Below are 16,939 nucleotides of genomic sequence, written 5' to 3'. Positions count from 1 at the left end.
ACTTCAGCTGGGCCCTCCATGCTGTTCAGTGGCTCCTTCATTCTAGGAAGCCCTCCTTGCCACTTCCTTCCTTACCACCCCCCCGCCTCTTCCCTTCAGTGTATCCTGAACACCCAGCACGAGCCACTGTTGCCATAGCATTTACTGAATAGGACTGGCATTGTTTCCTTCCAAGTCTGTTTCCCCTAGTAGATTGTGAGCTTTTCAACAAGAGAGGAACCTTGTCTTACTCATCTTTGCATTGCCCAACACAATATTCGGAGCAAAATGCTATGAATGCTATCGTAGTACATTTGTGTTCCTTTAACAAAATACCCGAGTCTGACTAATTTATAAAAGAATAGAAATTTATTTCTCACAGTTCTGGAGGCTGGGAAGTTCGAAACCATGGCACTGGCATTTGTTGTCTAGTGAGGGCCCTCTTGCTGCAGCCTCACGTGGCACAAGGCGGAAGTGCAAAAAGGACCAACGCTGTGTCCTCACGTGGCTGGAGAGTGGAAGAGCGTGAACTCACTCCTTCAAGCCCTTTTTATAGGGGCCCTAATCCATTCATGAAAGTGGAGTCCTCTGGGCTTAATCACCTCCAAAAATGTCCCACCTGTTAATTTCACCACAATGGGGATTAAGTTCCAACAGGAATTTTGGAAGGCACACCATCATTCAAACCATAGCAAAAGCTTATTAAGTGAATAAATGCCCAATTCTGAGTGAAGCCAATTGTAGATTTACTGGTAGCAAAAAGGACTGGAAGAGACTCAGGTCATCCAAGCAAAGTGCATCCTTTTCAAATAGGCCTGATGGCCTGAGGGCTGAAGGCCAGTTAGTAGCAGTGCTGAGAATAAACTCACATAGTTAAAAGCTCCAAAAATGTACTCCTTTCTTTTTTCTACTTTGCCTCTTAGAAGCTCTTCTAGAACCCTGGTCTTACGTAACCAACTCTCAAATGCAACAGGCTGTGCTATTCAGCCATTCTTTGCTTCCTGAGTTTTAGGAAGAACTTGTTCGTGAAACTAGGTAATTCTAACTTTAGTTCTCCCTGAGTTCTCCCCTGCTTCATCATTCCTTTGATGAGAGTTCACTTGAACTGCTTTGATAATTTGGGTTATTAGCAAACATACCTAGGAATCCAAAGTCAATCGATCATTTAGGCTTTGGCTAATTGTTTTCCCCCAAACATGTTTCTTTAAGATGATTTTTCAATGATTTACAATGCAGTGAGTTTTAAAGTAATTTCAATTTTGCTATTTTCCCAACATCTGAAACACATTTTATGTAATGATTATTCTTGCCTTAACCAGACAGCACTCTTTTCCATTTACATGTATTTTTGGAGTGTGCAGTTTTGCAAATGAAAAGATGATTTCCCTTGTAGAGAGGGAAAACTGAGTAAAATCTAATTTGGATAAAAAAATTACTTTGGGTATTTGAGTGTTTATCTTTTAAAACTCATAATAACTATATATCATGATAAAGTAACAGTAAGGAAGTTTAGAAATTTAGACTCCAATATGCAACACTAGTTATATGGATTTATATGTATTATGAACCTAAGCATATCTACCTAAACATAACCAAAATTAGGATGTTTGATGAGAAATCAGAATTGTTACCTTGTAACCAAAGTTTATTACAATGAAATTGTGACTGTCTTAGTTCAGGCTGCTATGACAACTTATCATGGACTGGGTGGCTTAGGGAACAGAAATTTATTTCTTATAACTCTAGAGACTGGGAAGTCCAGGATCAGGGTCCTGGCAGATCCGGTGTCTGGTGAGGCCCTGCTTCCTGGTTTGTTGATGGCTGTGTCCTTATACCTTCACATGGCAGAGAGGTGAAGCAAGCTCTTGTGTCTCTTCGTAGAAGGGCACTAATCCCATTTTTGAAGGCTCCACCCTCATGATCTAATTACCTCCCACCTCCTAACACCATCACATTGGAGGTTAGGATTTTAACATATGAATTTTTGGAGGACACAAACATTTAGTCCATAACAATGAGTAGAATAAAATTTAAAAGTACTGAGAAGTCATTATTTATAATATAAAAATAGGGAGAGTGTATATTATACAAAAGGTGATATTTGCATATTGGAAGCAAAGAGGTGTGGAGATATTCAGGTTGTATTTCAGTGCTGTGAAAAGTGTATTTTTTTGTCTGTAAATTCTTAATGAATGTCTTCTTTAAATTGCCTGACTTTCTATTGTTTTTATTACTGGTTTATACTTGTGTTTTCAGTTCACTCAGTAAAATTCTACTGGGCATTTGTTTTGCAAGAATCATCCCTGAAGGTGATTTTATATTACAAAAAATGAGGCTAAAGCCATTCTCAAGTTGTAAAGCTCATGCCAGGCACCTGATAGAGCTAGTCAAATTGAGATATATTAATACTACATCTTGGCAACTTTGCCTAGGTAAGTCTTTATGATTCTCTATCGTGTGGCTCTGAACACAGTTATATACAGGATAAAAAGTAAAATGTGTTGTCAAACCACTAGCCTATGTGATCCTCAAGAGCTATAACTGAGTCTTAATATTTCTATTTTTAGCACTTACCAGTGTTTAGCACATAGTAGGAGCTCAATAAATGTTTCATAATCAAAGACTCTGGGGTTCAAGGACTTAAGGTATTCCTTGGGGAAAAAAGGCTCTGGAGTCCTTGGCCCTTCCAGAGGCCTATAATTATTGCCCTATCCTATCAGCAGATTCCAGCATCAGAACAGATGACTCTTGTGTACTAGTACACAGTAGGTACTTGATAAATGTTGAATGGAAGAATCTATTGTTTTAATACATCCCCTCCCATGGTCTCCATTAGCAGTTTGCCTTGTAATGTAGAGTATGTCATCAATTATTTATTCCTGAGAAACTTTCCGCAAATTATCATCATTATAAATTTAGAAGTGGTAGTCAACTATAAATTATACATGTCTGGATTATCCATTCTGTCTTTGGTTTAAGTTGTCATCAATCCCTGGAAGCCAAGCCTTAGTAAGCAGTCCATGGTTCTTTTATTGGTGGTAAGCTTTCCCTTCCATGCCAGCTTGATGGCTTAGGGGGGAGTAGTTTGGACCCACTTGTCCCCTTAGGGCTTTAGCTGTGTCTCTGGCAGGCAGGGGAGTCTGCCACCCAACTGATTAGAATCTGCAGTCCCACTCCTTGTTTCCTTTTGCTCAGACTTCATAATATCCTGCTGGCTTGGGGTGTTGGCTTTGACCTAGTTGGGTTATGGAAACCTGTATCATTTAATTGAGTAGATTTTACGTAGTTTGCTAGTTTAATAATTTGTGAATGAACTACAGAAGAGTTTTCTGAACTCAACTGATGAGTGCAGCATTGCGCTTTATTAACATGTTGAAGCAAAGGTGTAGACAATGATGTTAACGTGTAGACATACAGGACCTTGGACTGGCACACAGGACCTTGGTTCAGCGTGCAGCCAGCACTGCCAATGAGGACAGAGTCTTGGATTGGACTTCATGCATTTTACCTAAAAAAGAAATTTCAGCCTGCAGTTGAGTGATCTAGTCCCATTGGAACAGATATAGCAGCAAAGGGATTTTGGTGATTATCATCCAGATTCATTTTGTTTTAACTCTACCCACTAGATTTGGCTTGTCATGTGACCTGATTCTAGTGAGAGAAGACAGTGAATTGGATGGGATTTGAATATTCATTCAGTTCTGTTGATAGAGGGTTTTCAATGTAAATTAATAAATTGGTGTTCTGGTGTCTGCTCTGTCTCCAGTACATTTTAGCTTGTTTGAGTCCATCTTTGAGGACCTAATCACCTCTGGGCACCAGCTAGAGACAGTGTCTGAGCCTTCAACTTGGAAGACCAGATTCAAGAAGATGGAGCTAAAAGAATTAATAAATTACTCCATTACCCACTGAGAGCCAGGCATTGTCAGAGGCACTGGGGCTGCAGTGGTGACCCAGGCTTGCAAGGCTCCTACTCCTAGCCTACTACACATTCTAATGGGGTGTACAGGCAGTGAACACTAAGTAACCAAGGCAATGTCAGCCGATGCCAAGCACTCTGATGAGATGACACAATGGAGAATGATTGTGGGGCTGTCCTCGAAAGGATGGCAAGTGGGTAAGGGGGGATGTGAGCTGAGACTGGAGTGACAGAAAGGACCAGACACACTGAGGTGGTGGTGTACCAGGAGAAGACACTCCAGATAGAGAGAAGGGTTGGTTCCAAGGCCTCATCAGGAAGAGGCATGGTGTGCTTGAGGAGCAGAAAGAGGACCAATGGATGGAGTGTCCTGAGCTGAGAGAAAGGGCCAGCTCAGCCTTGATGTCCCTAAGAAGTTTGGAACTGGAAACAAGAAGCTATTATTTAGTTTTAAGCCAAGGAATTTAAATAATTTACTCAATTTCTTGGTGCTGGGGATATATTAGTGAATAAAACAGATAAAAACCCTTGTCCTTGTGGGGCTTACAGACTGATTTATGTTTCAAAAAGGTCACTCTGGCTACTTCGTGGAGAAGGGAATGTAAGAGGGCAAGAACAGAAGCAGGGAGATGGTTCAGGGCCTAGTGTGGAAGGTCAGGGAGAGGTGACACACCTTGGACTAGGGGAGTCACAGTGGAGGTAGAGAGAAGTGGAAGGATTCCGGATTGATTTTGGAGGTAGAGCTAACAGGACTTCCTGCATGCTGGAGGGAAAGGCTTCTGTTTTGAACTTGGCAAGTTTTAGCAGCCCATCAAATAGCCAGGTAGAAATTCCAAGAAGGCAATTTGATATATGAAGCTGGAACTCAGGGGAGTTTTAAGTCTTTAGCGTGGAGATAAAAAGCTGTTCCTGAAAGTTGATCACTTGTCCCCGAGGCTGCATCAGAATAACAAGGACAAGTGGTTTGAGGAAAAGGAAAGAGAAGTTTATTACTTTGCCGGCAAATGAGGAGGATGGCAGACTCTTGTCTTAAAGTACCACCATCCTATCTATAAGCAGAAATACAGAGTTTAGAAGGAGTTTTCAGCTTTGGGGTACTGCTGTTTAACTATAGTATTTCTGGTGAAGACAATCTCATGACTGCCCAGACAATTCCGTTGAGCCATCTCCTGTGATACAAAAAAAAAACAAAGAAGGCCGGGCGCGGTGGCTCACGCCTGTAATCCTAGCACTCTGGGAGGCCGAGGCGGGTGGATCGCTCGAGGTCAGGAGTTCGAGACCAGCCTGAGCAAGAGTGAGACCCCGTCTCTACTAAAAATAGAAAGAAATTATATGGACAACTAAAAAATATATATACACAAAAAATTAGCCGGGCATGGTGGCACATGCCTGTAGTCCCAGCTACTCGGGAGGCTGAGGCAGTAGGATCGCTTAAGCTCAGGAGTTTGAGGTTGCTGTGAGCTAGACTGACGCCACGGCACTCACTCTAGCCCGGGCAACAGAGTGAGACTCTGTCTCAAAAAAAACCAAAAAAAATAAAAACAAACAAACAAAGAACACTCCCCTGCTCCTCTGATTACTGGCCTTGGGCAGGGATGCAGGTTTTAATTTTCCAAAAAGGGTGAGTGAGTCTTTAAAGAGACAGCTTGTAAAACATTTTACCCTTTTCCAGGCTGTTCCCTCTGTTACAAAGCCATGTAGACAGGGATTACCGTATAAGACCCTGCCCTGCTGTGGTGGCACCTTTCTCTAGGTGATACAGGAGCTGCACTTTTCGTTTCCTTACCAATCTAGGAAGAGTTGGAGAAGGAGAAACACGGAGAGCTGTTTCTTTCCTGGTCATTGCTCGGCCATGTTGTCCTGTCTGGGCGGCTTGGAGGACCCAGGACATGGGTTTGTCATCACCTTTGCATAAATAGCATTATATAGCACATTGAGGGTCACATGGAGGTCCCTATTTCTTGCTGTCTTGGAAAGGGAGGTTCTTTAAAGATAGGCTGTATCTTAAAAAAATAAAATAAAATAAATGAAGACTGGTGGTATCACTTTTTCAAGGTGGCTGGCCTCTTCTCTGTGCTTGTGTGAAGCATGTTTATTGTATGGACTTGGGGCCGGGCATGGTGACTTATGCCTGGGATTATAGGCATAAGCACTTTGGGTGGCAGAAAGGGGAGAGTCGCTTGAGGCCAGGAGTTTGAGACCAGCCTGGGCAACAATAGCGAAACCTTGTCAAAGATTGACAGTTATCTGAAAAGAGTATTGGGATATTATTGTATGGACTTGGGCCATGCACTTACCACCCTGCAGTCTTTCCTGCTGCAGCTGAGCTCCCTGAAGACGTACCTGGTACTGAGCACATAGTAGGCAGTTTTTTGAATTGAATTGACAATAGTGGAGAATTGATATTAATAATATAAACTTAAGATAGAAACTTTTAAAAGTAAATGCATCACGATGATATATTGTTCCAAAATGACAAATTAGGGAACATTGCTGACTTGACAGAGGAATTGTTTTTCTAAAGCTTCGTTCTAGAATTCCCTGAAATAGTAAGCTCTCTAATGCCTTCTGTTTTCATGTAACTTTTCAGTAATGTGAATACTGTGTTAAGGTCAGATAGAATTCTTTTCTGTATTCTTCAAAGCACTTTTAATACACAATCATGTTCATCTGCATAAGAATTTTGAAAGTTAAATGGGCTTTTCTTATTTCTGAGCTTTAAAAAAAACACACTTTTTTTTCTGGCTATAAAAGTAATATATGCTCATTGTGGGAAATACAAAACACAGGAATCAACCATAATCCTACTCTAGAGGTAAGTAAAACAGTAACATTCTATGATTTTATATGCATCTTAATATACAGCTGGAATCATGCTGTATATGTATTTTGTACCATTTCTTTTTGCTTAATAATAAATTGTACACATTTTCCCTTGTTTTAGGCTTCAACAAACTTCTTGGTGTTTGCATAATCATGTGTCTTGTAAAATGCTTGATATGTATATCACACTATGAAGACATCTTTGTGCACACATTTTTGTCATTTTTCTTATTTTTTCCTTTAATTCCAAGAACTAGAGTTACTGGGTCAAAGGTTATGAACATTATCAATGTATTTTGCAACATCAGTCTCTAGGAAAGTTATATCAGGGAGAGCCAACTGTGCCTTTTCGATTTTTGATATACTTTTTTAGTATTATACATTAAAAATATTTGCTTCTTTAATAAGTGAAAATAGTATGGGTTATTTTTTGTTGTTTTTTTAAAAAAGAGATTTTATTTTTTAGAACAATTGGGTTTGCAGCAAAATTGAGCAGAAAGTACAAAGAGTTCCTATACACCCCCTGCCCCCCCCACATGCCTCCCCCATGTCAACACCCCATGCCAAAGTGGTACATTATAATGGTATAATTTTTTTTTCCTGTTTCTTTGCTTACCAGAAAGGTTGAACCTTTAAAAAAAAATGTGCTGTTTAATTATTTTGAGCTCTTTCTTTGTGAATTGCTTTCCATTGTCTTTGCTTAGTGATTTTTCTGCTTCATGATTGAAAACAACTTAGACGAAATAAGATTGTTTGTAGCCTTTGCCATGTCTACAGTGTCTAATGCAGCGTTAATGCCAGGGGTGGTCTGTGGACCACGGACAGCCACGTTCCTGGGCCCATTCTCTAGCTTTGGTTTTCTAGGGATGAGGCCTGAGAATTTGTGTGTGTAACAAGCCATCTGGGTGATACTTATGCACCCCAAAGATGTTTGAGAACCACTGGTTTTATGCCATATTATAAACAGAGGTTTGAAGCATTATATGTAAAAAAAAAAAATTAGTGTTACTTTCTATTAACTATAACTAATAGGTGTTACTTCCCATTAAGAGAGAGAGCTTGCCAGCGCCTTTCGTCAGTGGGAGAGTGCCAGAATCACATTAGTCAGATCCGAAGTTTCCTTGCAAGAGCACATTCGGATGACTAACGTTTTGTCATTCACAGGTGATTGTAACTAGTTTGCATTCTATTCTTCATAGAGCAGGTTCATTGAGAAAAAGCTGGAAACTACAGGAAATAATAGATAGGTCTGGCAATTTCAAATTCCTTTCAGTGAAATGAGTTTTTACTGTCACTGTCACTCCATCCCTAGTGGCCTCAAGCAGTTTCCAATAAGTAAAACAGAATACTCACATTCCTAATTTCTGTTTTTTACTAGGAAGTTTGAAAATCCTAAAACATGTATACAGGTGCACTTTTCTGTAGGTATGTTATACTTAAAAAGAAAAAGGAAAGCAAAGAAGAAAATAGTTGAGAAAAGGGAGCACAAAAACAATTTATGTAAGCATAATTACATTGTCTCTAATTGGGCTTTCCTGTTCATCTGCAAATGGGACCACAAATTGTCAGTATATCTGAAACCATCAAATTTCTAGAAATAAATAGTAACAAGTGGATACCCAGGAATATATCCTCATGAAACGCCTAGGTTGATGCAGGAGGTAATGGGAAGGTGGTGGTTTAGTGTGCCTGCCTCCACTCTGGTCCCAGTCCCAGTGCCCCCTTCCTGAGCAGGTGGAACAGGCAGGCAGGAAGGGGTCGGGGCACAGCAGAGACCCAGCCCAGAATGCACTGTGCAGTGAGGGTGAGGACCTCACAGTTAGGAGTCTGAGGAGGAGGGGCCAGGCTCACTGCCTTTCATCATGGGACCGAACTAGTCTCCTGCCCCATGGAGGGAGGGGTGGAAGGGCCGTTGAGGTGGGCTATGGCCCCACTGCCTCTGGGCTGGGGGAGCTGAGGGGGTCAGGATGGAGAGAGGCTCCCCCTTGGTGGAGACTGGCCCTGTGCTCTCACTGGCTGCACCTCTAGCCCCCTGAGGACCACCTACTTAAGGCCACCAATGAGCAGAGAAAGAAAAGTCACATCACATCTAATGGGCCCAGCGGCCAGAAGGAGGAATTATTCTTCCTTCTTAGAAACAGCACAAATGAAATAGGAAACAGATGAGGCTTGAATAAAAAATAATTCCTGCATTTAAGGAGATCCAAGTACAGCATAAAATTTCTTTTGAACTTAAATTTTTAAAAGTCAGTAGATAAATGAGAGGCAATTAGTTGCCCACAAGCAAAATAGAAGAAATCTCTGAAACATCAGAGTGAAATTAAAAAAAAAGAGAATCCACGAGGAAAAGATAAAAGCCTTGGTGGACAGATGAGGACACCCAGCATTTGACTAATGGGAGTTCCAGGAGAAGAGAAAGAAAAGATGGAACAGAAATATTGGTTACATAGAAGAAATTTTACCTGAGTTGAAGAAAAATCTGAGACTGTGGATTGAAAAGTTCACTGAGTTCTAGGTAGAATTGAATTAAGAAAAAAAAAAAAAAGACCTGCATTCTGGGTACATTCTGATAAAATTCCTGAACTTTAAAGATGATGAAAATAATCTTACAAACTTCTAGGTATAAGGAGCCAAGATAGTTATAGAGGAGGAAGCATCAGACTTCCCGGCAGCCTTAAGTTCACTGAGAGGAAAGGCCTTGAACTCCAGAATTCTATGTCCTGTCAGTCGTCACCCAGCCTTCAGCGTGAGGGGAGGGTGATTATCGGCATGACTGGGATTCAGAGAGTCTTTTCTCTAGCTGCCCAATCTGTGGAAAATGCTAGAGAAAAGATTCTCACCAGAACGCGATGAGTCTGAACAGAGACCTTAAGAGGGGAAAGGGAAAAGGAAAAGCACAAAGGTCATCAGTGATCCTTTAAAAAAATACCTATAGAATTTCATATAAATAGATGTTGATAAATGCCTAGGACTATGTAACAGAAGAGCTAAAAAAAGGAAAAAATATATTGAAATACAAGAGATGTTCTGCAAACAAATTTCTAACTACACAGCCCAACTAGAAGTATTGAGATATTTCAGTATAGCCTAGTTAGGGTGGGGGAAGGGCAAGAGGGGAGGAAAGTAAAATCCTTCCAAATAAGTCACGTGGGGTTGCGGGGGAAGGGGGGTAGATGTGAGGGTGAGCTGAGTGTCCCCTATTGGGGGAGCTGTGCAAGGAGAGAGCTTGGAGAAGACGTGCGTATGGTATGAACACGGGGAAGGGAAGGTACCCAACCATTCATGGAAAGACAGTGCCCAGTGAACACGGGGAGGAAAGGGAATGAACGGCAGTCTGATTAAAGGGGCCAAAACAAGGAAAAGAAGAAAGGAAACAACAACAACAACAACAAAAAGCAACATAGTTGTAGCCTAAAGTGAGATGAAAGGATGAATGAAAACACAAACGAAGCAGTATAAGTGTCACCGTTGAGAGCACATTCTGTGGAGCCAGGCTCACAGGGTTCAAGCCCAGCTCTGTCACTTACTGACTGTGTGGCTTTGGGCAAGTTACTTAAGTACTCAGACATTTCGCCATCTGTGAAATGGGGATAATAATAGTACCTCTGTCATGGGTGTTGTGAAGACTAAATGAGTCAACATACCTAAAGCGGTGGGAGCAGTGCCTGCTGTACAATTAGACCACACAAGTATTTGCCTTATTATTTATAAAACATAGTAGCAATATTAATAGCAGGTATGGTGAAACAATATCGAAAGCACTAAATAGGATAAAGAAGATTATTATATAATGGTAATAAATACTTTTATCATAAATCTGTATGTACCAAATACAATGGCAGCTAATTATATTAAGTAAAAAGTATTAAAAGTGGAAGGAGAACTTGATGAAAATATTTTACAGTGAGAGAATTCTTAATTCCTCTTTCACAGCTGGAGAGATGTAGTAGACAAATAAGATCTAGAGAAAATGAATTATGGAATCAGCAAACTCAATACAATAGACAATGTTGAACCTTTCGTTCCTTAAATAGAAAATGCATATTTTTGCATGTCTGTGGAACATTTAAAAGAAATCAATCATGTGCCACAAAGCAAACCTTAGCATATTCAAGAAATTAACTATCTTATAGACCGTATTTTTATCATAATCCAATATAATTAGAAATAAATAATAAGAATGACCCAAAAAAGTGAACGCTTGAAAATGAAAAAACACAGTTTTAAGTAATCTTTTTATACCTAGATATCCTAAGATCAAGGCAGGATTCAAAACTGAAATTAAAGCAATAAAAAAGAAAACACTTAATACCCAACGTAGAGACCCTGCAAATACTGTATTAAAAAGAAAATGCTGCCAGACGTGGTGGCTCTCACCTGTGATCCCAGCTACTCAGGAGGTCGAGGTGGGAGGATGGCTCGAACCTAGGAGTTGAAGAACAGCCCGAATGTCATAAAAGAACATCATAAAAGCGTTCATTTTAAGAAAGAAATAGTACAAATAAAAGACCTTATTTTTTATTGTTAAATTAAAGGACATGGTCTGGGAGTGGTCTCTAAGGTCACACCCTCTCTCTCTCTTTCCCCCTGGTTCTCTGTATATATGTTTCTCAAGTGACGGTTAAAAAGGAACCACTTATGAAAAAAATGAGTTAAACATTCATATTTTTGCCAAAAGTATAAAATGTTTCTGTGGCCACATGTAAATTCTCACATGACTCCCTTGGTGGTTTTCTGTGTTGCCCAGGTACTCCAGGAGCAGATCCGTGCCAGGGACAACATTAGCTATGGAACTAATTCTGCCTTAAAGACCCTGGAGATGCGTCAGCTCTCTGGTTTGGGAGATCTTCGAGGAAGAGTGGCAAGGTAAGTGTTCAAATGTTAGGGACTATTGTTCATCAAAAACTGTTTTTTAAAAACTCCATTCTAGTGGGGAATATATTCATGAAGCCCAAAAGCAAGTACCTTGCATTCTTTTGTACATCCCCTCCGTGCTTTGTCCATAAAATCTAGTGGTAGAAGTCAAACCTGACTGTGAGCCGGCCATGATGTCTTGTGTTCCTGCAATGAGAGTTGTGTTTGCGGGAGGAAAGGCCGGGAGAGCTCACTCAGCTGACCTGTGTGATTTGGTAGGGCAATATTATGTCTATGGAATCCAGTAGTGCAAAGTTGGGACTTCTATTTTGTATGACTTTTTTTAAAATTTTCATTTATTTATAATTCATTTTTATTTTAATTTCTGAATGTATCGGTCCGTGACAGATTGGAAATTTTTAAGATAGAGCGATCTCTCCCCTCAGTAGGAAAAGGGCTGTTCTCTATTCAGAGTGGGGTCAGCAGCACGGGCATGGCCTGGGGGCTCGTTGGAAATGGACAGTCTCTGGCCTACTCCACAGCTGCCCGGTCAGAGTCTGCATTCTAACAAGGTCCCTGGATTCACGTGCATGTTAACATCTGAGAAGTGCCGCACAAGGGCTGCGTCTAGGATTATTTTTATCTGGCTGGGACGTAGTTGTCTAAGGTATTTATGGGCCTCTTCTGCCCTCTGCTGCTATTAAGAGCCAAGCACATGCTAGCCCGGGCAACAGAGCAAGAGTCTGTCTCAAAAAAAAAAAAAAAAAAAAAAAAGCCAAGCACATGAATATGTACCAGCACTGGAGCTAAGGAGCAAGCAGGCACTTGGGTCAGCCGGAGGTGGCAGAGGGTGGTCTGCGAGGAGTAGGGATGGGGGAGAGAACAGGGACCCAGGGGATCCATGGCCGCTTTAGAGCAGACAACACACAAAGGGCCTGGAATGCTGCATGTGTGTGTTTGGGTGTACTGGGTAAAGGTCAGTTTAATAGCAGAGGGCAGCGTGGATTGAATGGAGGACTGGCTGACCACTGTTTCTGTGGTTGTCTAGCCTTGTCTGGATGAACTCAGTCTCCTTAGTCTGTCCCTTGGTGATGGACACTCCGCTGACCTCCTCTCCTCCCGCTACCCTCACACTGTACCTTTTCCAGCAGCGATCAGCTCTCTCTGTTAGTCCCTGGATAGGCCACGCTCTCCTACGACTATGCGTTTGTGCATGCTGTTCTTGTACCTAGCATGCCTTTCCTCCTCCCTTTCTTTTTTTTTTTTAATTGATACATAATAATTGTACATATTCATGAATACATGTTATATTTTGATACAAGCATATAACATAAAATAATCAAATCAGGGTAATTGGGACATAATTCACCTGAAACATTTATTGCTTTACGTTGGGAGCATTTGCAAACTTCTAGCTATTCTGAAATGTGATAAATTATTGTTAACTATAGTTGCCCTATTGCACTATTGAACACTAGAACTTTTTCCTTCTATTTAACAGCATTATGCCTTCACCAACAACCTCTTCATTACCCCTTCCCACCACCCTTACCAATCTCCAGTAGCCACCATTCTATTCACTACCTCGAGAGCAATTTTTTTTTTAGGTCCCATATATGAGTGTGAAAATGCAATATTTGTCTTTCTGTGCCTGGTTTATTTCACTTAAAATAATGTCCTCCAGATCTATCCGTATTTCTGCAAATGACAAAATTTCCTTCTTTTTCATGGCTAAATAAAATTTCATTGTGTACATACACCACATCTTTTCTATCCATTTGTCCCTTTACAAACACTTAAGCTGATTCCACATTTTAGCCATTGTGAATAATGCATGTCTCTAAACCTCGCTTGGGTGAGGCAAAGACATAAATTGTAACCAGAAGATATTTGCACTTCAGTGTTTATTGCAGCATTATCCTCCTCCCTTTCTAACTTCTTGTCAGCCTTTAAAGTTCAGCTCAAGTGTCACCTCCTCCGGGAGTCTTCCCTGACACCCCCACTCCTCTGAGCTCTCCTAGCACTCTCCACTCTGTGGCATCTCTCTGCTGTCTTCCTCACTCTGCTGCCTTCACTGGGGCAGGGTTCCATATCTTTTACTTCTGTAGCCAAGTGCCTGGGACAGCCTCTGGAACACAGTAGGTGCTCAACATTCATCATTCATTTGGATGAACAAAAAATGATCTAGAAAGTCACTGTAATAGGACTGGAAAACTTTGACTCTGTGGAATTTGGCTTAAAAGAAACCCCAGATCTATGACACCTCTCGGAACAGCAAGGCATTAGAAGAATTTGAGAGCTGCAGGGCAGAGTAGGGATGTCAGGACGACTTGGAGGCTCCTAATAGCCACTTTAGTTGCAGGTGAAGACCAAGTGAGGAGCACTGCTGGAGATGAAGTGACAATACAAGTGGTAGCTGTTCTCATCTTAGAGGAAACAGCAGTGAAACTGTCCTTACGATGCTGGTTCTAATACAAGGTAGAGAAATTATTTAGAAATATTAATACTTTCAGGAACCTTACACACTTCTTCAGTTTCTTATCAACTTCTCTACCCAACTTATTCCTTCCCTGTCACAAATACTTTTACTCTAAAACCATCAAAAACGTTTGTTACGAATACCAGATAGTTTTGCTTTGTTTTGTGGCTAAATTTGTCTTCCCCTTGGAATACTAATGAGACTTGATTGTTGAAATGAATTCATGTGAAATAAAATTCTTTGGCAAAGTTTCGGCTTTCTTGCATTGATTATGTAATTGTATTGAAGGGATATGAACTTTTTAAGTGGTATATTTAAATTACCAGGCTGCTGTATTATTTTATATTTACTTTTATGGTTTTATGGATCCACTGGTGATGTGATTAATAGGAAACAGGCCCTGATTTTCCCCCTGTAGATCTGGCTCAGAAGGGCAAAAGCCACTGGGCACGGTGGTTCATGCCTGAATCCTAGCACTTTGGGAGGCTGAGGTGGGAGGATCACTGGAGGCTGGGAGTTCAAGACCATTCTGGGCAACGTAGCAACAAGACCCTATTTCTACAAAACTAAAAAAAAAAAAAAAAAAAAAATTAGACTGGTCACAGTGGCTCACATGTGTGGGAGGATCACTTGAGGCCAGAAGTTTAAGACTAGCCTAGGCAATGTGAGACCTCATCCGTGCAAAACATAAAAAAAATATTAGCTGGGCTTGGTAGCCTGTGCCTGTAGTCCTAGCTACTTGGGAGGCTGAGGCAGGAGGATTACTTGAGCCCAGGAGTTTGAGGTTCCAGTGAGCTATGATGACTATGATGATACCACTACACTCCAGCCCAGGCAACAGAGCAAGACTCTGTCTCAAAAAAGTGGGGGGCAAAGGTAAGTTCTCCAAGGAGGTGAGAGACACATTTACCCCACTAATCATGGCACACTCAAAAAAAGATTTGATCAGACCTGAAGGCCCAATAGAAATGCATGATGGCCTCTAACTTCCTTTCTCTCTCTCTCTCTCTTTCTCTTTCTCTTTCTGAGCAGCTTTAGTGAGATATAATTCACATACCATATAAGTTACCTGTTTAAAGTATACAATTCAGTGGTTTTTTAGTATATTCACAGAGTTGTGTAACCATCACAATAATCAATTTTAGAACATTTTTATCCATCCAGAAAGAAACCTCGTACCCAATTAGCAGTCACTTCCCATTTTTCCTTAAGCTCCCCAGATCCCCAATCCATGGCAACCACCAACTGCATTCTGTCTCTTGTGGATTGGCCTCTTGTAGATATTTTATGTAAATGTGGTTTTTTGAAACTGGCTTTTGAAACTCAGCATAATGTTCTCAGGGTTTATCCATGTTGTAGCATGTATCAGTACTTCATTCTTTTCTATGGCTGAATAATACTCCACCGTATATCACACTTAATTTATCCATTCATCAATTGGACATTTGGGCTGTTTCCACTTTTTGGTTATTATAAATAATGCTGCTTTGAAATTTTTTGGTCAAGTTTTTGTGTAGTCATGTTTTCATTTCTCTTGGATATGTGCCTAGAGTGGGATTGTTGAGTAATATGGTAGCTCTATATTTAACCTTTTGAGGAACAGAACAGCTAGACTGTTTTCCAAAGTGGCTGCACCATTTTGCATTGCTACTAGTAGTGTATAAGGGTTTAAGTTTCTTCCCATCCTCCCCAACACTTACCTGTATTTAATTATATCTCTCCTAGTGAGTTTGAAGTGATATCTCATGGTTTTGATTTGCATTCCCCTAATGACTAATGTCATTAATAATGACTCACTTATATGTTTATTGGTCATTTTGTATGTCTTTTGAGAAATGTTTATTTGGATCCCTTGCCCATGTTTAAATTGGTTGTCTTTTTATTACTGAGATGTAGGAGTTTTTAAAAAATGTATTCTAGATACAATTCCCTTATGAGATAGCTGATTTGAAATTTTTTTCCCCATTATAAGGGTTATATTTTTACTTTCTTGATTGTGTTCTTTGAAACACAAAGATTTTTAATCTCAATTATGTCTAACTTAGCTATTTTTTTAGTTGCTTATGTTTTTGGTATTATAGCTAAGAAACTATTGTCTAATCCAGGTCACAAAGATTTATGCCTATATTTTCTTCTAAGTTTTATAGTTTCAGCTCTTACATTTAGGTCTTTGATCTATTTTGAGTTAATATTTTCTATATAGTCTGAGGGAGGGTTTCAAATTTATTCTTTTGCACATGGATATCTAGTTGTCTCAGCATCATTTGTTGAAAAGTCTATTCTTTCCCCTTTGAATTGTCTTGGCACCCTAGTTGAAAATCATTTGGCCATAGATGTATAGGTTTATTTATGGACTCTCAATTCTATTCCATTGATCTATTCATCTGTTCTCATGCTGGTACCACACTGTCTTGATTACTGCAGCTCTGGGTAAGCTTTGAAATGGAGAAGTGTGAGTCCTCCAACTTTCTTCTTTTTCGAGATTGTTTTAGCTATTCTGGGTCCCTTGTATTTCCATAACAGTTTGTCCATTTCTGCAAAGAAGCCAGTTGGAATGTTGATAGGGACTGTGTTGAATCTATAGATCTATATGAGGAATATTGCCATTTGAAGAATGTTAAGTCTTTCGATTCATGAATATGGGTATCTTTCCATTTAAGTCACCTTTAATATCGTTCGACAATATTTTGCAGTTTTCAGAATAAGTTTTATTCTTCTTAAAATTTATTCCTTAGTATTTTATTCTTTTTAATACTATTGTAAATGGGATTATTTTCTTAATTTCATTTTTTTTTTTTGAGACAGAGTCTTGCTTTGTTGCCCTGGCTAGAGTGAGTGCTGTGGCGTCAGCCTAGCTCACAGCAACCTCAAACTCCTGGGCTCAA

At 40.2% G+C, this 16,939-nt stretch overlaps 1 protein-coding gene across 1 annotated transcript in view; it reads left to right on the top strand.

Moving 5' to 3' along the window:
• Positions 1-16,939, top strand: part of FAM81A (family with sequence similarity 81 member A) — a 65,123-nt gene that overhangs the window by 27,269 nt on the left and 20,915 nt on the right. The window contains exon 4 of the mRNA XM_069459307.1: positions 11,469-11,587. Coding sequence (XP_069315408.1) covers positions 11,469-11,587 — 119 coding nt within the window. The remainder of the gene's footprint in view (positions 1-11,468; positions 11,588-16,939) is intronic.

This window comes from Eulemur rufifrons, chromosome 2 (genome assembly GCF_041146395.1).
Source record: "Eulemur rufifrons isolate Redbay chromosome 2, OSU_ERuf_1, whole genome shotgun sequence".
NCBI classification, from domain to species: domain Eukaryota; kingdom Metazoa; phylum Chordata; class Mammalia; order Primates; family Lemuridae; genus Eulemur; species Eulemur rufifrons.
Note: the sequence above shows the minus strand (reverse complement) of the source record. Positions and strands in the feature narration are given on the sequence as shown.